This window comes from Anoplopoma fimbria, chromosome 16 (assembly GCF_027596085.1).
Source record: "Anoplopoma fimbria isolate UVic2021 breed Golden Eagle Sablefish chromosome 16, Afim_UVic_2022, whole genome shotgun sequence".
Classification (NCBI taxonomy): Eukaryota; Metazoa; Chordata; class Actinopteri; order Perciformes; family Anoplopomatidae; genus Anoplopoma; species Anoplopoma fimbria.
Window position 1 is genome coordinate 20,988,967 of NC_072464.1, and position 21,352 is coordinate 21,010,318.

Below are 21,352 nucleotides of genomic sequence, written 5' to 3' on the forward strand. Positions count from 1 at the left end.
AGATGTGCAACCAAAATGGGCGAATTGTTGCCACCAAGATGTGCGAATTGTTGCAACCATGATGGGCGAATTGCAAATTGTTGCAACCAAGATGGGTGAATTGTTGCAACCAAGATGTGCGAATTGTTGCAACCAAGATGGGTGAATTGTTGCAACCAAAATGGGCGAATTGTTGCCACCAAGATGTGCGAATTGCAAATTGTTGCAACCAAGATGTGCGAATTGTTGAAACCAAGATGGGCGAATTGCAAATTGTTGCAACCAAGATGTGCGAATTATTGCAACCAAGATGGCCGAATTATTGCAACCAAGATGGGCGAATTGCGAATCATTGCAACCAAAATGGCCGAATTGCTGCTTCCCTTCAGTTTTGTCACCCTTGCCCAGGAAGAGTTTCAAACCGAACGGATCGTCTACTGACGGCGCATCAAACACAGCGACTGCAGCCAGCGGTGCAGGAGGCGACCTGAGCGGTGAGACACGACGGCTTCATAACGACACATACACATGTTTATAAGATGCATAACAAGCCCACACACTGCTGTTGTTCATGTATCTGCATCCACGTTAACCTCCCCGTTAGCTCGGTGGCTAGGTGTGAGCTAACGACCATAAAGGAGTGACATCACAGACCGCGGCCTGGTCCCCGGATGATTGACAGCCCGTCAGCCAGCAAAGGTGGCTCCATGTGTGGGCGTGTTTCTGGATCTCCAGATGGTTTGTTAGGAGATGTTATGCATGCATAATGTGCAGGGGCTGTCAGGTGAGCTAGGTAACTGGTTTGTGTGTGTTTTTTGGTAGCTTTGAGCCCGAGTGCATCCACAGAGAGCGGCTCCTCCGGGGCCTGCTGCAGAGGAAACAGCCCACTGCTGCACCACCGCCGGCCCTCCAGCCTGGAGGACAGGCCTGGTCCATACAGACACCTATTCATGTTACAGCACAGGGTTAAAGCTGCCAGTCTATAATCATTTCATTGCACTCAGTGATCAGGCTAAACATAATATCTTGCATATATATATATATTGATAATGCCTGATCAATACAGACACTTATTGCAGGTTTAAAGCTGTCAATCTATAATCATTTGATTGCAACAAAATAATATTATGTTTAAATCTTGGTTGCCATCTTGGTTGCAACAATTAAAGCCGATCAATACATACACATCTTGGTTGCAACAACATCTTGGTTGCAACAATTCGCACATCTTGGTTTCAAGATATTATATATAATATATATATTGATAAAGCCTTATGATCAATACAGACACTTATTGCATCTTGTTACAGCACAGGTTTAAAGCTGTCAATCTATAATCATTTGATTGCAACAAACTTATTGCATGTTACAGCACATGTTTAAAGCTGTCAATCTATAATCTTGCAACAAAATAATATTATGTTTAACCCATCTTGGTTGCAACAATTCGCCCATCTTGGTTGCAACAACTCGCACATCTTGGTTTCAAGATATTATATATATATATATATTGATAAAGCCTGATCAATACAGACACTTATTGCATGTTACAGCACAGGTTTAAAGCTGTCAATCTATAATCATTTGATTGCAACAAAATAATATTATGTTTAACCCATCTTGTTGTTGCAACAATTCGCCCATCTTGGTTGCAACAATTGCGCATCTTGGTTTCAAGATATATATATATATATATATATATATATATAATAAGTTGTATTGTTGAGCCTGTTTGCAGCAGTGGTCAGATAGAGACCCTCCACAGAGGTGACACCTAAAGGGAAAGACCACCTTAAAAATAGACAAGAAGAGGATCAGCTCTTTATAGTTTATCTCTCTATCTTTGTGTTTTCTTAACTCCGGCTGTATTTTCATGATCAGACTCCAAACTGAATGCTAGCTGAGTGCTCGCTAAATAACTAACCTTTTATAAGTGTGTTAATTCCTTACTCTGTGTTGTATTTTGTAAACTTGATCAAGTGATCAATACATACACTTATTGCATGTTACAGCACAGGTTTAAAGCTGTCAATCTATAATCATTTGATTGCACTCAGTGATCAGGTAAAACATAATATCTTGCATATATATAATAATATAATATTGTATTGTTGAGCCTGTTTGCAGCAGTGGTCAGATAGAGACCCTCCACAGAGGTGACACTTAAAGGGAAAGACCACCTTAAAAATAGATTTTTACATTGTGCTCTGGACAGACAAGATGGTATCTACACCCAAGACCTAAATTTAGCCCTTGAATGTATGACATCATTATGCTGCGAACATTTACTGCATCAAAGGACATTACATCTAAATTGTTTCTTAGCAGTTCTCAATGGAGAACGGCTGCTATTTAATGACATAATTCCCTAAAGACAGCCGAAAACCTAATGGATTTGAAGCCCTATCATATAAGACAAAGAAAATAAGTAAATCCACACATTTGACAGAATAAGCACAGGTGTTAATAATACAGTTAATGAGGGATTAATTCAATTTATCTGTCTCAGTTTCAGGGTCCTGGTATTGTCCACTGTAACGCTGACATACCTGGACACTAGAATCGACCGGAGCCATCGTTAATGTTGTTAGTAACACCTGCTGAGCTCCTACAATGACAAGCCAAGAACATTAATATAGCAATATCTGGACAGACAAGATGGTATCTACACCCAAGACCTAAATTTAGCCCTTGAATGTATGACATCATTATGCTGCGAACATTTACTGCATCAAAGGACATTACATCTAAATTGTGTCTGAGCAGTTGTTCTATTATTCTCAATGGAGAACGGCTGCTATTTAATGACATAATTCCCTAAAGAAAGCCGAAAACCCTAATGATATTGAAGCCCTATCATATAAGACAAAGAAAATAAGTAAATCCACACATTTGACATGTCACCGAAGAAAAAGCACAGGTGTTAATAATACAGTTGATGACGGATTAATTCCATCTGTCTCAGTTTCAGGGTCCTGGTGTCCACAGTCACGCTGACATACCTGGACACTAGAATTGAACCGAGCCATCGTTAATGTTATTAGTAACACCTGCTGAGCTCCTACAATGACAAGCCAAGAACGTTAATATAGCAGTTAATGTGCTATTTAAATATATGGTGGAGTCATGTCCACATGAGAACAAAGTAGATCTCCCTCTCCCCAAAATCTTGTATCTTGCACCTTTTTTAAAGATTAGAATGAATCATCATTCAGCATAGTTGCAGATTATATTATTATTCCTACTATGGAGCATCTCCAACTCCAGAATTTGTTTCTATGCAACCAGCACCACATTCGTGTATCTCTGCTGGTCAAACCAAACAAAAGAACCAGTTCACATATTGGAAAAATAAGCGATGAATTCGGGTTAAGAGTGACTTTTCCCTCATGTCTTCCTTTCGTGCTTTTCTCTCACTCAGTTTTCTGTTTATCTATCCTTCCGGCCACCCACACTCATGCTCAAAATTTGGCCAAACATCAGCTCCCAACCAAACAAGAGATTTTTAGACTACACAGTTTCTGGCCTTGACAGGTTGTTTTGCCGTTGCCCTTCTTAGATGATCACAAACACGAATCGTCTGAATCCTTTTGGCAGGATCATAATTAGGTTTTCATGAATCAGCTCTTGAGGATTTGTTTAAGCCGAAACTTTGTTGCTCTTAATTGCAGTTTTTCCATGATATGACTAATACCAAATACATGTGGCATTATGTGACCACATCAGTCGCACAAGGTGGTGATGGAGGCCAATTGTGTTGATTCTCAAATAGCATACCACTGAATATTAAAGCTGTGAACTTAACATGAAACAAGCAGATTTGCAAACTGCTTTATGTTGTTCACCTCTGTTCCAGAATGCCACAGCCATAATAGACGCCATTGTGCCGGCTTGCCTTGTGAGTGAATCGGGATGTTATGCATAGTTGAGGTTAGGCAGCACCAGCTGGCCGTGTTGTTTTTTTGCACGGCCCACCAAAGCACCCACCAGAAGCTTGGAGGTCCTGGATCACCAGAGGAAGCCGGTGGCATGTGTTCTACCCCTCTGGTTCTCAGGACGCAGGATGGGCTGATCAATGGGACCGCCTGCGTGTGTCTAGACTCCATCTAGCTGCTTTGGACCGGACCTCAAAGGAGAGGCTTGGATTTCTTGGGAAACTTTTGCTTCTTGTACACTGTAAATATTTTGCCTCCTTTACCCGCTCTCTCATGCTGCTTACCGAGTGTGTGTTTCCCCTTTTGCTCAGTCAGAGCACACACACCCACCCCTGTTCTCTTCGTGCCTTGCTGTTTGATCTTTGATGCAGGCCTGACTGTTTAAAGAATATCAAAGAAGCGAGGCCTACTATAGCTTATCCTCACCAGCGGGACAAGTCTAGGCCTACTTTTTAAGAGCTTTATTCCTGTTATTTTCACACAGGTTTGAAGACAATGTGGTCGACAAGGTTGGCTGTGTAATCGCGCAAACATTTGAGGACAAACCAGAAGGTTAACTGCTTCGCATCCTGGGGGAAATGTGTGGTCATCTCTTTCACAGGCCGGATCCCATTGATAACTGTTGGTTCAGTGGTTCAGTGAATGGCACAGATGCAGTGGCGTAGCCCTTTGCTGCGTGTAAACCAGTGACTTTGTCCCATCATGCTTCCTGTTTCGGCATGTGGATGTGCAACTGTATAACGAGACAAGATATCTCTTTGTTTACTCATAGCACAGAACTTCTCATTGCCTGGTCATGTGATTTGTTGCTGTGGTCGAGGGGTGCGACAGCTGAGAATCATGCAACAGCAATCGAGATCTCACGCTCAACATTTCTGTTTTCTTTTACTCGCCGGGGATCGCTGATTCTATTTTCCTTCTCCCCCTGGTATCTTTCTATTTACAGGTGAGCGGCCAGTCAGCCAGCCACGCGCAGCTCTCTGTTGCCATGGATGCCTGTGCCCGTATCAGAGGAGTCCCCTTAAGGTCCAGGGCTTCAGTCCGGAAAGAGGTCTGTCTGCTGGAACACCGCATTCTATTCTGAAACTATCTGTTGTGTACTGTGTGTTTTTAAAAGGGGGATTTCAAGCCCCACTCTCCAGGGATTCTTTGTGGCTGCCATGACATCTGGCTTTTATTTGTTTGCACCTGCTTGACCTGTAATGTCGACTTTACGTTGAAATGCAAGAGAGCTTGTCGTAATTGTTTGTCCAATTTGAATTAAATATGATAACACAGTACAGTCCTTTTGGTATGTTTTGTTTGCTTGTGATCTGTAGTTGTGTTTTCTATGTAAATGATAATCCAACAGGATCTTAAAGTGTTTTTAAATGCCAATTTGAATATAATCTGATTAGCCAGGATCTATATTTAAGTAGTGTAAAGGCACTAGATACAGAAGATGCACAAAATTCTGTTTTTCACTCATCTTTCATGCATCCTACAGTGATTGATTCTTCATTATTTCTGTTGTGTAACCATATACTTGGGCTTATTAACACTCTCTGTGTTTGCAGACGGTGCGTGACGGTGGGCCTCAGTCTGTGAAGAGCCTCTTTAGGAATAAGAAGGAGCTGTGCAGCATCGGCCTAGAGCTGCCAACCAGAGAGGCCACGAGGCTGACAGAGGTTTGTCTCACACACACAGCAGTGCAAACATATGCAAAGCACAGTCCTAGTCAAACACCAGACGCAGCAACACTGACCGTCAACTGTGCTCTTTCAGATCCATTTCGTGTGTCTGCCTGGTCAATGTGAAGGGGATGATGTCACCCAACAGGTAAGTTTTCATAATAACAAACATGAGTTATGAAAAAACACTGAGAAAAAGTCCTGCTTAGAGACTTTCACTTGTTCAATACAATTCTGATATGGTACTGATGGCCATTGGTCATGTTTTTGAGGTACCAAAAAATAATGTCTTCTCTGTAAATCTTGCAATTTACCATTTGACAACAAGATAATGTGATTTTCCTCCTCTTCCTCTTCTTCCCCAGGCTCTGTTTTCTATGCCAGGAGGGCTGTGTGAGCTTCTGAGGTCCCTCCACGTCCACAGCCTCAAAAATGAGGAGGTTCTGCTGCTCAAAGACTCCCGCAGGCTGGCAGAGCAGAGGGACGCTGGGCCTCAGGTAGGTGGCAGAGCTCTCATATTGAAGGAATGTGCTCAGTCAGCATGTTGAGTAAAGAGGAAGTGAGCAGAAGACATGGAAGTGAGGGGAGAGAATAACGGGAAGTAAGAATGAGCTGCTGCATCATCTATCCTAAAACAAAAAGTTAATTCCTTTTTTTTTTGAAACACAAGTGGCTCAAGATCATATCTTCAGATAACACCTGTTACCATAGTATTGGGTCCTGTTTTAATATTTTCTCTTAAAAAGTTACCCTTACCCTAAAGCTATTGTACCTCAACAAGTGCTAATGCCAATTTATTTAGGAAATACAACGTTTATTCACACTAAAAACATGCACATTTGAGAACTTAAATGACAGATGTGTGACAAATCTCTAGCAAGATGTTTATAATATTTTAAGGTCCAAATTTGTGTGGCATTTTTGTTGTATCCTCCTAAACTTATTGCATTTGTTGATTAAATGGTTTCCCCGTGTCTATGGCCTCGTCTGTGCCCTGCATGGAAACAGACACACCAAGGCGCTCTCACGCTTTTGAAGACGTGCAGGTGGGACGGACGGACGGAGGTGTCATCCTGCACATGCAGCAGATCGACTCGCAATCAGAGTACAGACATAACGATACACTACCAGCCCTTCTGACCCCCTTTTTGTAAGATTAGGATAACACAATTCCCATGTGAATTTAGTTTAATTTGCAAAGATCTTGCACATTGCAGGACATGATCGCACTGCTGAGGTGCCCTTGAGCAACGCATTAGGCCCCCAACTGGTCCCAATGCTAGGAGGGATTAAAAGCAAAGGCTTGATTTCAATGCGTGTACTGTTCTGTGTACATGTGTGACAATGTATGTGATTTAAATCCCCAGGCTTAACTCTCAGTATTTCTCTCTCTCCCTTGTCTTCTTTTCTTTCCCTCTTTCTCTCTTTATCTATCACTGTTCTGTTTTCCTCCGCCTTCAGTGTTGGATAAAGGCCGTGTGTGTGCTGAGGCATAACCCCAGCACCAGTGTCTACCCTCAAGCCAGTGTAGCATCTTTGGTGGGCTTGCTCGGGTGCTACATGGCAGGCGTGCGCTATGCTCTGGAGCTGCAGGCTCTGCAGAGGGGCACAGCTGAGCCCAGTCAGCCGGAGGAAGACGACACCAACCAGTCGGTCTCATCAATCGAGGATGACTTTGTCACAGCGCTGGAGCATCTGGAGGAGGATGACACAGGAGACAATCCCTGTAGGTTTAACATCTAATGCTCGGGGATCAATAGTAGCCTCAGGTCTCTTAAGTAGAATATCTTGATAGCCATCAACTAAATGTAGATACTTCTGCAAAATCAAAATAGTGACATACATTTTAAACCTGTTCTGTTTTTTATACCACCATAATCTATGCATGATATTTTTTTAAAAGTGGAAAGAATTTGAATTGTGTCAGATCAGTGCTAGATGGCACTTAAAGTTTTTTAACTTTAAGTGCCATCACAATTGATGTGCGTGTTTTCCGTCAGCTTTCTTCGGTGGTTAACGTTTTGCCATGTTTGTCATATTTATCTCCTCTTCATGTCCCTCTCCACAGCTGCAGCTTCCTATCGCCCTTTTAAAAAGCGTGATGTGGCCTCGCAGACGGTCCCAGCCCACAAGAGGAAAAAGGAATTATCAGGCGCCCGCATTATCATAGGCTCCTCCTCGAAGAAGAATTTAGGCAAACAAGGGTCTGGTCCAGATGTATCCGTCACAGTGCAGAAGTCGTCATGCGTGGAATCTCAATGGACGTACTGCAGTCCCGGAGCTCGTATCCCATCGCCTTTGATTAATGTCAGTGATTCTGAAGACTCCGACTGCTCCAGCCCCAGCCCAATCATATTCCTGGATGAGGTGGGCTACCAGAAGAGCCTGCTGGCCAAGCTGGACATCCCCCAGGTGCCAGGGGGGCCCAGAGAGCGAGTTGAAGACTCAGACTCTGAAGTCAGTGAATTCTTTGACAGCTTTGACCAGTTCGATGACCTGGAGGAGCTGAGCTCAGACAACACCCTCGCACTGCCTCTGGACACCGTCGGTGCCCCAACCAAACAGAACCAAACCACTGGGTCAACATCCAAATATGTTTCCAGGGGCTGCTCAACCAAGGGAATGAATCCTCACCGCTTTGACCATCCCACTCTCCCAGCCAATGTGAAGAAGCCCACTCCTCTGAAACCAGGCTCTCCCTACTCACTTCACTCTGAGGTGCCCGACTCCCCTCGACCAGTGCAGACCCCCTCTGATGAGAACGGTGGCCCACTCTTTAGTCCCGTCAGCTCCTCAGCCTTCAGCCTGGTGGACTCTAGCGGACCGCTGGAATACTTCTGGAAGGCAGATGAGGACGGACCGGATAGCTCAGAGCTACGTAAGCCCCAGGATCTCTGCTCGCTGTATAAGACCTACTCCGACTTTGCGAGCAGTCTCTCCAAAGAAATTCTGGGATCTGTGTGTGGCTACCAATCCGCTGTTGACATCAGTGACAACAAGAATCTCAGCTGCGTCTGCCACAAGGAGTTCCAGAACCCATCGGGCTACCTGATGAAGCTCTCAGAAATACAAGAGACTGTAACCGTGGCAACACTGCAGAAGAAGTCCCAGTCCCTGAAGGATGGCATTCAGAGGTTTGCCACCGACCTGGTGGAGATGAGCTTGGGCAGCGCCTTGCGTGACCTCCAGAAAGGTGTATCCTCCTGTACCACCACCTTGTGTCACCTAGCTGCCCGGCTCACCACCTCAGTGTTTCAAATGGCCTTCCATGAGATTGGCATGCGCCAGGCCTATGTGCTAAAGGAACGAGCAATCAACGGATTAGCTGGCTTCCTGGTCGGAGAGGCTGTGTCTGGGGCGCTGAAAGAGTTCCTGACAGTGAAAAAGCAGATTTTCCACAACACTGTGACACGTTTTGCTACTGATCTGGCTGAAGAGCTTGTGTTTGAAGGCATCATGGAAGTGTGTCAGTTCTCCCACCCTTCAACCCCTCTCACCCCGAGTGATTGGTCCTTTGGCCACGACGGGCAAGAGGAGGAGGAGGAGGAAGAGGAGGAGGAGGTGGTGTCCTCCTATGCTTCAGACTTGTCCGAGTCTGTCATCCAAGAGGCCTTCATAGAGCTGTCTCAGGCTGATGTTGCCTTCACTAGCCAAGCAGCTATAAGTGTGTCTCTGGACAACATCTGTTACGTCAGTGCAGAGAACAGTGGTGCTCAAACCTGCAGTACCTTTGCTAACCAGCAGGTTCTAAGTGCCAGCTCAGCTTCAGCGGTTCCTGGGCCCTCAGGAGAAGATGATACCTGCACGGTGAAGAAAGCCCTGTTTACCGTATCGGGCATGGCCAGCTGTATTCCTGTTCCCCAAGCAGGCCAAGCCCTGACCCACCTCCAGGATTCTGAGGAGACCTGTCAGTATACGTCTAGCTTGTCAGATGTCCCACAGGCCAGCCCCACAAGAGTAACTGAATCTTCCTCCGACACCACCACATCTACCCAAACTCACCTTTACAGTCATGGAACGCAGACCCCCACACCTGGAGAAGACCCCTCCCAAGGAAAGTCTCCATTCCAAAACTTCTCTGGCAACATGGTGGATCTGATAGTAACTGAGGCTTGTGAGCTAATAACTGCATCTAAGATGAAGAAGAGTTTTGGTGACTGTGCTGATTTCTTTACAAAGACAATCAGAAGCAGAAGGGACTCTTCTTCTCAGCAAGAGACGGTCAATTGTGAGGCTCCAGATTCCCCTTCAAAGCAGGCAGTTGGCTTCAGATATGACTATGGAGATCCTGGCTATGTTAGGATGGGCGGACCTGTTGACCCAGAAACAGACCATAGCGTTCCTCACATTTCTTTTCAGGCAGGCTCTCAAAGCCAGGGGAGACCCAGCTGTGAGGTAGACCCCAGGACCAGAGGTGTGGCTGAAATACATCCTGTGATGATGGATACCCTTGATGTGCCGGGTGCCGAGATGGCTGGACAAAGGAGGATATCTGTTCCTGGGGATGATTCGACTCCGAGCTCCGGGCAAAAATCCGGTGGGACTCCTGGGCCTCCACCTTCTACCCCTCAGCAGCCCAGTGAGGTATCCAAGGAGAAACAGATCAAACGGTTCTCCAAGAAGCTGAAAAGCAAGCTGGCGAAGGAGTTTTCACCTGCTACCCCCCCACCCACTCCTCACTATCAGCCAGAGCCTGGCCCAGGGCCAAAAGACGTAACCCCCGAGGCAGACAAGGCTGAGTTCATGCTCAAACTGATGAGGTCTCTCTCTGAGGAGGCAGATGGCAATGAGGATGAAGAGGAGGAAGAGTTGGCAGAAGAGGGTCGTGTTGGTGGCACTAACAGATGTTCAGAGTCCGGGGGTGGCCGGCATGAACCGCACCAGATGTCAGCTCGCAGGATGTCCAACAAGGAAGCTCTCCACTATGCTGAGCGGTTGGCTTGCCACATTGTCTCCATGGCAACAGAGATGGACACCCTGGGAGGGGCAGAGGAGGATGGAGAGGCGAGCAAGGGCAGCGAGAGGAGGAGAGACAGCGTGGCTCAGTTCTCAGAGCAGACCCTGAACACCTTGTGGGTCTATGCCGGGGAGGTGGCGGGAGAGGTCATCAATGATGTGAAGAGGATGGTGAGCTCTGCACAGCAGTGTCCATATCACAGAGATCTCAGGAGAAGAAGCTTCGACAGATCTAGTTCTGAATGTTTGCATCACCACCACCACCAACACCAGACTCAACCCAGTACAGACCAGAATAGAGACTGGAAGGTAGGGAGGCTGGCGGAGCAATGGTCAAACGACCTGATAGCCTCCGTCTTCCGGTCTCCCACCTCCACTTCGAGCACCATCTCCAGCTCCAGCTCTGGCCTGTCCTCTGAGTATCCTAGCTGTGAGAGCGTGACCGATGAATATGCGGGCTACCTTATCAGGGTGCTGAAAAAGGAGGGAGGCAGTAGGGAGTTGGTGCTGGACCAGTATGCGAGCCGTTTGGCCTACCGCTCCATAAAACTGGGCTTGGCTCATGCCAGTCGCAAGATCAAGCAGAGATCTTCCAGCACCCGCCTTCAATCGTCCAAGTCGCTGCCGGATGAATGGAAAGCCTCTGGTTGTGAAGCATCCTCGCCCAAGGACAGACCAGAGTCAGTGGTTTGTCCCTCAGGCAAGGATGCTCAGTGTAGTTGCAAGGAGTCTGAAGAGCAGAGTCAGAGGGAGTACATGGATCTGGTCAACTTCGCAGAGTCTTTAGCCTACAACATCACCTGTGATGTCACACGCAAAATGCATCTTTCCTCTGCACGACTGCCCAAGTCTCTCACCGACTCCTGTCTGTACAGGAAATCCAAACTGGAAGACATGGCAGAGAATCTCATCAGGAACTCCTTCTCTTGCCCCCTGTTGTCCAAGGAGAGTAAGAGCAGGCATTACCACAGCACAGGAAGCCTGTATGATGGAGGCTACAGGAGTCAGGTGATGCAGGTCGTCGAGCATTACGCCAGGAAAATAGTCGATGACACTCTGAAGATGAGCCTGGCTTCGGTTGGACATTCGACCCGGGAGCACCAGAGGACCCAAGGCCAGGACAGACACTCGCACACCCAGAGGTTGTCTGAAGGGCCATCACTGGGCCACGCAGTGGTGGAGAGGACATGCCGTTACTGTCAGGTCCAGGAGTGCCCGTACTGCACCAAACACAGCAGGCACCACCACCAGCCCGTACTACAGAGGAGCAAAAGGGGCCCAGAATGTCAGGCAAGGGCTGAGCGGCTCTCCAGCCTGGAGATTCCCAAGATCCACATCGACCTGGACCACAGGGCAGTGTTCGCTGGGGAGATGGTGTCCATGGCGATGGACACAGCTAAACGTGAGCTGAGCAACACCAGCCTTAATGCTGACAGTGGCATCGGCCACGATGGAACCAGCTACGCCGAGAGTCTAACCGCTGAAATCATGACGTCGGCCCTGTCCAACATCTGCCAGACCGGCACCGCCAGGTAACCACATCAACATTCACATTACTAGTTGCTTTTCTCTGTCCTAACTGTCATAATCAATGCATACATATTGTAGCATTTATGTAACTTACTTAAAATTACTTTTAAACGGTTGATAAATCAGAAACATTTCAAAAATATGGTAATTTAAAGCTGCTACTATTTCATATTTACTTCTTACCTGACATTTTAAAACACAGAGAATTTTCATCATGAATTTGTAAATATTATAATCATGTTTTTTTGTCTCCTTCCATCCATCTGTGCATTTAGCTGCCCTGGCAGGGAAGCCACCGAGTCCTCCGTGTCCCAGCAGCTGAGTGTAGGAGACGACAGCCTGGGCAGCTGGTCCAACCTGAGCTTTGAGGATGAGCACCCAGACGACAACAGCAGCTTCCTCCACCTCAGTGACAGGTATACAAGCACCGGCCTTCTCATACGTAGCATACCAAATATCCGGTCACCTGTAGAGCATGCTGCTGCTATCTCCCCTTCTGTCAATATCTCACTGTAGTAATAGATAATGAATACACTCTGCAGATTACCAGACACTAAACCATGGATCTGATAAAGATGTATAGTGTGTGTGGGTCTGACATGCTGTAATACATCTTTTATAACACTTCTGGTTTTACTATTGCAGTATTATTAACAAATCTTATTTAATGCATATTATAATGTTAAAGCAGTCATTTTTTAGTAATGAGGTGGCTATCGGCTACTAATGGCCTATGTGCTGACTGTGTATTTGTAACATGCTCAAAATGAGATGACAGGGCTATTCGATTCTTGATCAATTTTAGCTCTCATAGTCCCTCTTGCACTTTTATTGGTGACAATAAGACAATGTGATAAGTTACAAGAGTACTGATAAATAAGCAAAGTAGGAGTTATTGAAACCCCTTCTGTGAACTGGGTACAGTTTTCTCTTCCCATTGTTTCCCAGAGGAGACAGGCTAGCTTTTTCCAACCGGGTGGCTAATGCCAATGTCTCGGCCATGTATGTGCCCATTGTTTTTCTTCAATTGGTTCTTTATATAAATGTGAACAATCTAATCATGGGTTCTATAAAAGACATGTACGATAATATACACTTAGATAAGATAACATAGGCTATATGGGAAACAATGACATTCGAATTTGAACTCATTGGTGACAAGATGTGGGATGGCACAGTTGAATTCTCTGTGGAATATGCTGACGTGGGTTTAATATTTCACTCAGAGGCTGTAGGATATATTCCTGTGCGGTCATGGACTCAGGACTTACAGAATGAGGTCACTTTAGCCGTGTTGTGTCAATCTGTGCTGTGCACTTCCTCAGACCCAGAGCGGAACAGAAACACTCCTTCTCTTGCTAGTGTTGGACAGCAGGAGTCTCCTGTGGTTGCGTCTAGATGGGAGGCTTCCCGAGGTCAGCACAGGGCACAGCGTATTGTTTCGCGAACCTCATTTAGACCTCACTGCCAAAATGCAATTTTCTCTAATTTGTGCAACAGTTGCATTATATGTGAGCTCTAACAGATATGTTGTTTAACATTTAATGTAGTTGTCTCTGCCGCCAAGTTGTTCTCAGAATGTTTGTGAAATACACCACAGGGATCAGCACTAAGTAGTAGTTGTGACAGAACTGGCCTTATGTTCTTGTTGGACATTGTCACTATTTGTGTGTATGTATGCAAAAAAAAAAAAAAAAAGAAGCAGGATGTGAGTGACATGATATCACACAGGTCTCCAGGCTCTGGGAGTCAGGCTGTTGACATTTCTGGGAAAAGGTTGATATCCCGAAAGAACACAATGTGTTAGCATCTAGTTATTTTGGGCTTAGGGCCAAGTTAATGTATCATAATATTTTCGAAAGGTGTGTCTTGGAGTGCTCTCCTCACTTCAGGCAGTGTTTCTATGGGAACAAAGTCCACCATGTGCAATTCATTAGAATCAAAGAATCTTCAAAAGCCCGATGCAACCGTAACGACCTGGCAGATGAAATAATGGAAGGAAAAAAAACCCCACCTTGATGGTCTAATAGAGACATTGAGCTTGATGATTGATTGAATGAACAAAACTCTCCCCATGTGTCATTCACTCAAACCGCGGAGAGAAAGCTGTGGCTGAGGTAATGCAGATTAACAGAGGTATTTTTAGGTATCAGAAATGTTCCTCTGCACGCCACCGTGTGCCAGTTCCAGCCAGCGGGGCTAATCATTGACTAATTACAGATAGTGTGTATGCTGTTATGCTTCTGTTGCCAGCTGGTTGTCCTGGTGGAACCTGCAGGATTAACGGTATTAAGGGAGGACAGGAATATGATGAGCTCACATTTTTAGCAACAAATAGTCTCGATCAACGTTACAGATGATTGAGCGGGATGTTCGGTGGGAAAATCTGCATCAGTTCCAGAATCCTCCTCCTTTAACCTCACCTGTCATTTATAGGATAAGTGCCAATGCCAGACAGCAAATGTCATCAACCTGAGTATTGTTTGTTTGTTGAAGCTACATGATAGATGTGCTCATGATAGCAAATGGGATGAAACTGCTGCTGCTGCTGCTGCAATGTCTAATGTCCTGATATTTTTTTTTTTCCATTTCGGTAGCTCTCATTAGCAAGTAGCCTCTATCAGAGTCACAGTGGTGCGTTACCTGCCTTCTCTCTCCAGCAGCAATGGGAACAGCAGTAGCTGGAGCAGTCTGGGCCTGGAGGGGGAGGCGTGTGAGGACCGCATGTCGTTCTCTCCCTCTGACAGGTTTGTCGGCAAAAGAAAGAAAAGCCCGTAAGACCTGGAGGGTTCACCCAGAATGGGACAAAGAAATAGTTCAGCCACTTTCATTTACTAGGGAGCCGAATTTGACTGAGAAATGTGTAACAGATCCTTCAGTGGAAAATCTCAGCACAAATCTGGAACGAGGGAAACTGCTTCATCATGTGAAAATGATTTAGCAGATTGAACAATGGCATTTTGATTCATACTTTGTCTCATTCTAGGAACCACCAGCCCTTTGCATGACCACACAAAGCTGTAAACATAAATAGGCTTGACATGGTATATGCTTGTTGATGGTTATGTCTGCATGTGATGTATTGCCTAAGCTTTGCTGATCCTGCATTGCTTTTAATGTCATTTTGTTGCTTTAATAGAATCACTTGGAGTGCTTTTATATTTAGGGGGCCTTGACCTCTTTACATTAATGCTTTTCAACTGTTCAAACCCACTAATAGGTTCAAATCATTTAGAATAAAACCTCCTCGGAGAAACACTGCAGCATGACACATTGAATCCACACTGCCATTTAAAAACATCCCATTGTTTTCTCATGCGAGTCGATGTGTTTTTGCTTCCATCCATGCAGCCGTTTGTCTCGGCTCATAGCAGTGCAGTACCATCAAATCCCAGCAAATATTAGCTTTTTTTAAATAGCTGATGAATAGTAAATTTAGATTGTTTTTACCCTGTAGTATAAATGAAATGATGCCCCATATTCCTTTGGTGCGTTTGGCTATGCGTTACACGTTGCACCTTCTCAGGTTTTATTTTTGATCAACATAGTGAATTAACATCTGAATGCACCAATAAGGCAACCGATGCCTTGCAACTGCAGGATCATTACTCCCAAAAAGTACAGTACGTTGATAAAGGATTTTACACAAACAGTAGTGTGTCGCCCACTCATAACACACTGAGGATCAGCAAACAGTTGGTCGGTTCAGAGCCTGCCATTAGGTGGCAGGTTTCCCACAGATTCACATTTGTGGTTTTGTCACTTCTAAACATGGCAATTTAAACCATGCTAAGATTTATCGTTCTGTATGAAATGGGTGGTGTTAGTTAAGCCTCCATTATTTCACCGACAGCTGATTTTATTCAACTTTGATTAAAACAACGAAAGATATTAGTTGTCAGTTGAAGCAAATACACTGGTGGGTTTGTAGTCTTCAGGCACTGCCATTCATGGCCATAGAATATAGATCAAACTAAAACTACTCTGTTATTATCAATTAATGCGTGGCTTTGCAATTCTGCCATGGCTCTCTTAGTGTTTAGTCCTCCTCTCCTCTGCTTTGACAAAGTCAACGCTGCTTCATGATCCTATTCATAAAGACAAAGAAAAGCCTCTAGATGTCTCCCTTCTGGGAAGAGAAGGATATATTTAAATCATATGGAGCTGTAAAGTCAAAGTGTCTGTAGCTGTCAGATGTGTCAACAACACAGTGATTATCAATCTTATAAAAGTAGAGAAATGACTGTTTACCCGTCGGCACGTCACACAGCAAATATTTGCACAATTAACAGAATGGATATCGAGTAGATTTTCAGAGTGGAACAATGTACTCTCACACTAATCAAATGCTCTTAGTCATTGTGTCTTAACTGACAAAAGACATTGAAGCAGAAAAGTTAATTTACTGGAATATGGAGACAAACATTGATGGGAAATATGCAGCCTGTTTCCCTTGATGTGAGTAATACATCTTTTGATCAGGATTGCTTTGACTACAGTGCATGTTAGCTGTTAGCTTAAGCACGCTTACTGTCATTTGTGAGTCTCTCCTTGCATGCAGCCTCATGTCCACCAGCCACGTCTGTCTGCTCACTAACCTGTGTGACATTCCCCCATCCAACAGTGACCATACAGAGGACAAGGAGACTGAGGTCAAAGAGGAATCCAGCGGTAAGGATGTTTAACAGTCTGCAACCTCAGCGTTAAGTGCTGTGTTTTTTTTCTTCTAATTCAATAAAAGCTTTTGTGAACAAGACTCTCCTGGGGGAAAAAAAAAGCAGATTTGGACTCAAAGTCTGCCTTTTTATACCAAAATCCTCATCAAATTGTTGGCATGGCACACTTCTAGACAGCAGGGGGATATAGGGAAGAGACAGCCCCCCCCCCTTCCTACTTTGAGGTCTTGCTCTTTCCAGTCTTTGAGATACAGAACAAGTGTGTGCGTCTGTCTGCCTGTCTGAGTGCGTTGTAGCCGGGGATTTTACCACCCCGTATTCAGACACGCTAATGCTCATCCAACCACTCCACTCCCTCAACAGTCAGTCATTCTGCATTACGTGTGTGTGTGTGTGTGTGTGTGTGTGTGTGTGTGTGTGTGTGTGTGTGTGTGTGTGTGTGTGTGTGTGTGTGTGTGTGTGTGTGTGTGTGTGTGTGTGTGTGTGTGTGTGTGTGTGTGTGTGTGAAATCAGAGAAGCCCCCAGTAAATCAGAGAAGCCCCGTCAGGTCTGTTGTTCTGTGGGAGTGTGAGAAAAGAGAGCAAATGACCGCTACATATAACACTTAGAGTATCCGTCTGTCTCTGAGATGTAGTGGAGAAGAGAACACGCTCACGTACAGCAGACTGATGTGTCTGATCAGAGTTTCAGTGAGCCGCTCTCTAAAAAAACAAATCTGATGAAAATGGTCTAGAAAGAGATGCAAGGATGATTCATGTTGACCGAACCACATTTGTCCGTGCTGCAGGGACTCTCTGCGTGGACAGGACTCAGGTGCAGACTCCCAGGACCGCGCTGGTCGTAGTGAACTCGGACATCAGGGAGTTCGGGCGCGGCCCTCATCACGTGACCCTCGACCCCCAGCTCAGGAGCATGCTGCAGTGGGCGGCGGCCTCCATTGCAGACGTTCCCCTGATCCAGCTGAGTCCCGACAGAGAGCTCCAGCAGGTGATTGCCCTCGGCCCATTCTGAACATGTTCATTACGCACCATCAGGGTGGTGTTTATTATTCAACATCAACACTTTCCCCAAGCGAGTCAGACAGGTTGGATGAAAGATTGTTTCTGTGGTTAGCAACCTTGTGTAGTGGTATCCTGGTTTCCTCTTCAGTTAGCTTTGCTGTGGAGACAAACCGCTCATGCAACCATTAAGTAAAACAAGTTGTGTAACACATCGTAGTGCAGTGGTTCTCAATATATTTTTCTTTCATTTAATTGTAATTTCATTCAGACTGGTTGAGCTCCTCCAAAGCTTTACCATTCACTTACTTTCTGACAATTGCAATCAATTACCTGCTAGTCTACACCTTTTAATTACTGATATGACAAATCATAAAATACAGTGCCACAAACTCAACAAGAGGAAATAATAAAACATTGAATTCCCATGAAAGAAATGTTTTATTATGATGCACACAGTGATCTCTGACATAATTGCTGCAGTTTCTCGTAATTATTGCCAAGACAGAAATCTTCAGGCCTACTCAATATATAACATCAAGGTCTCTTTTATGCCTGAACCTCAGTCCATTTGGTAAAATGATACATTCTTGCATTTTAGTTATAATCCGGATCTTGTTCAAAGTGATTCTTTACAAATGAACTAAGAGAAGTAAACATGAAGTTATGCAGACTGACAGGTAAATCGTTGATTTGACAGTTTTGGTGATAGTCACCAAAATAAGATTTTTCCCTCGTGGCTCCTGATGATGATGCACGCTGACAAACAGCTGAAATAACTGCTCATAAACGTCATTAGTGTTATTAGACTAGAAATTGACTGCATGTTATGATTAATGACTAAAATGTACAGAACGGACGGATCGATTTGACGGCCTTATAGGTAGATTTAAAGATCGCTTCCTGGACAGATTTGTTTCTTTGGCTCTTGAAAGCACGCTAAAATCACATATCTGCTGTCGTAAGAATCCTGTGGTTAGAAAAAGGTTGGTCTCGAGCAACACCTTTTCAGGCTGCTTCGGTTCGGTTGTTTTGTTCCGCATCAGGGTTTGATTGACAGCTTACATTCCAGCTCAAATGAACTGTACTTACCAAAGAAACATACCTGAGTTTGTTTTTAGGTGTGAAATCCCCACGAATACAACCAATATTCCAAATCTTCTATCGTTCCTTATGAATCTTTAGACATTTTTGTTTGACTATATTTATATTTTACTACAAATTACTCCTGAAATAGAAAGTAAATCATGAAGAGAAAACACCTCTCCTGACAAAGGTTGACTGTGTGCTCTAATCAAAAGATCATTTTGATTACCCTTTCTGGCAACTGGACAAGGCGGCTCCACTACTATTTCACAGCTTTATGAGACATCACTCAACCTGACAAACGGATCCCTTACACATTTCCTGGCAGTGTACTATACTCATAAATCTAAATCACAATTGATAACGCCTGACGCGGCCTCCTTTTCATTATTGGAGTGACTGATAAGCGTGTTCCCTTTCAGCTCCCGGTGGTGGTCCAGAGGCTCCGGGAGAAGAAGTGGAGGGTGGGAGAGCTGCTGCACACGCTGCTGCGCTACTGCGAGGAGGGCCAGACGCACAGTCAGCCCGCGGCCAGAGACGAGGCACCGCAGGCGGGCAGGGAACCTCACCGCGTCCCCCTCTTCCAGTGGCTCCTGGAGCACGCCTAGGTCATCGTCTCCTCTCCTGTCTCCTCCCTCCTCCCTCCTCTATTCCTCAGTTCCAAACAGGGCTTTGCTAAACCTCCACAGCCCCTATAGGGCGCCATACAAATCAACCGATCTATCTTACTCTCATGAATGTGGGCGGCGTGTGTTTTGCATTGCATGCAGTGACCACGAGTACCTCTGTCGTGATTTCTTTTTCTTTCCGCCCCCTTTTTGTTGTTGTAGATTAATAATTTATCGGGCTGAATCCATCTCGTGTTGATTTAATGAGCTCTGTCTCTCCCGCCCACCTACACGTCTGAATTGAAGCCCTCACACCTTGCTGCCATTGTGCTTGAGCTACACACAAAAAGAGTAAGAGAAAAAGAGTAAGAGACACATCCCATTTGTTCTAGACACAAGAGCAGTGAGTTAAGAGAAAGAGAATGTGTGTGTGTGTGTGTGGTTTTTTTTTTTTTGTGTGTGTTAGGGAATCCCCATAGCTGCTGGGCAGATGATGTCATCACACCCACAGCTCACCTCTGTGGTGTTTCCACATGTTAAGAGACCAACTGTGTGCTCACACACAACACACACACACACACACACACACACACACACACACACACACACACACACACACCACACCCTTGTATTATTAGAGGGAACCAGAGATGCACCAACACTCATCCACAGTAATCCCCCCCCCAATAGTATTCGATTGTTGTATTGATCCTCTCAGAGTTCATTCTGCTTTAGTGACGTCTTTCTCTGAAGCTCTGGATGAGGTAAAATGACTCGTCACGTTTAACTGATATGCTGCCACTCTCACAGACTGACAAATTTGCAAAACCCATATCTTTAGTACATTGTGCGTTGATGATCAAATGGGCTGCAGAATGCTAATTAACACTTGATGAAGTTGCCTCTCACCAGTGTCGGTATTCCCGTTGTATCTAATAACCGTAACGCTGTTTACCGAGCCTCAATCCCCTTGGTTGTCAATCTTAGTAAAAAAAATACTCGGAGTGGATGATGTTTACTGCGATGGTTGGTATTAAAAAATATATATATATTTTTTTGAAGGTAGAGTGTCTCTAATCAAACATGAAATGCTGCTCAAAGCTATGAAAAAAAAAAAAAAAAGCCATGATACTTGCTAAATGTTGCCAAACGTAGCTTACAGTCAGTAGAAGGTGAATGTCCCAATCCGCGGTCCAGCTCCATGGGGAAGATCCAGTGACGCAGATAGCTAACCTTTTTAGTAATTAAAGACACTCTTCTGGTCTGCACCTCCAAAACCACAAACCCACAGTGTGTGCGTAGCTCAAGCTTGGAATGAGGAACTCAAGCACCACAACTTCCACATAGCAACACACACACACACACACACACACACACACACACACACACACCCTTACTTACTCACCAGCCCCCCCCCCCATATTTATGCATCCACATGCACAGCACTACTAGATGAGATGCACTTTTTTTATTTGATTTTCTTTGGCCGAGGACGGACCGGGCATTTCCAGCTCTGCCCTCAGACCTCTCCTGGCCCCCCCGCTGTGACTTCACTCCCAGCATGGACGGTCTGATCTGCAGTCCCTTAACGTACACGCACAGAAGTCCCTCCTCAAAAAAAAAAGATGATTATCAGGAACATTTTGTTGGTTTTTATGTATTATTTTCTTTAATGAAGGACCCAAGGATGTCAGGATGCTTCGAGGTCCTCAAATGTAATATCAGGACTTTCCCTCTTTGTTTGAAACACTGTAAAATACCACAACCGCCCGTCTATTATTATAAACTAAGTGTTGTTGGTGGTGCTCACATGCATGGCTGAATCTCCATCGGCTCCTACGGCTGAGCGTTGTTTATGTGCTTACACTAATGGAGCCGCCTCGCGTTATGCTACGCTGCCCCGTCTGTTACTGC

General features: G+C 45.0%; 1 protein-coding gene across 3 annotated transcripts; it reads left to right on the forward strand.

Moving 5' to 3' along the window:
- The first annotated feature begins 435 nt into the window (after nucleotides 1-435).
- On the forward strand, nucleotides 436-19,517 carry akap11 (A kinase (PRKA) anchor protein 11). 3 transcript variants are annotated; one of them, XM_054615393.1, is made up of 12 exons: nucleotides 436-473; nucleotides 4,861-4,965; nucleotides 5,471-5,581; nucleotides 5,679-5,732; nucleotides 5,950-6,081; nucleotides 7,046-7,310; nucleotides 7,653-12,072; nucleotides 12,346-12,486; nucleotides 14,731-14,817; nucleotides 16,695-16,741; nucleotides 17,534-17,733; nucleotides 19,253-19,517. In XM_054615393.1, exons 2-12 carry the CDS (start codon nucleotides 4,903-4,905, stop codon nucleotides 19,436-19,438), a joined length of 5,706 nt encoding a protein of 1,901 aa, XP_054471368.1. In that variant the 5' UTR covers nucleotides 436-473; nucleotides 4,861-4,902; the 3' UTR covers nucleotides 19,439-19,517. The 3 variants fall into 3 exon arrangements, with proteins under 3 accessions (XP_054471368.1, XP_054471369.1, XP_054471370.1); XM_054615394.1 differs by having other exon boundaries at nucleotides 14,734-14,817; XM_054615395.1 differs by lacking the exon at nucleotides 14,731-14,817.
- The last annotated feature ends 1,835 nt before the right edge of the window (nucleotides 19,518-21,352 follow it).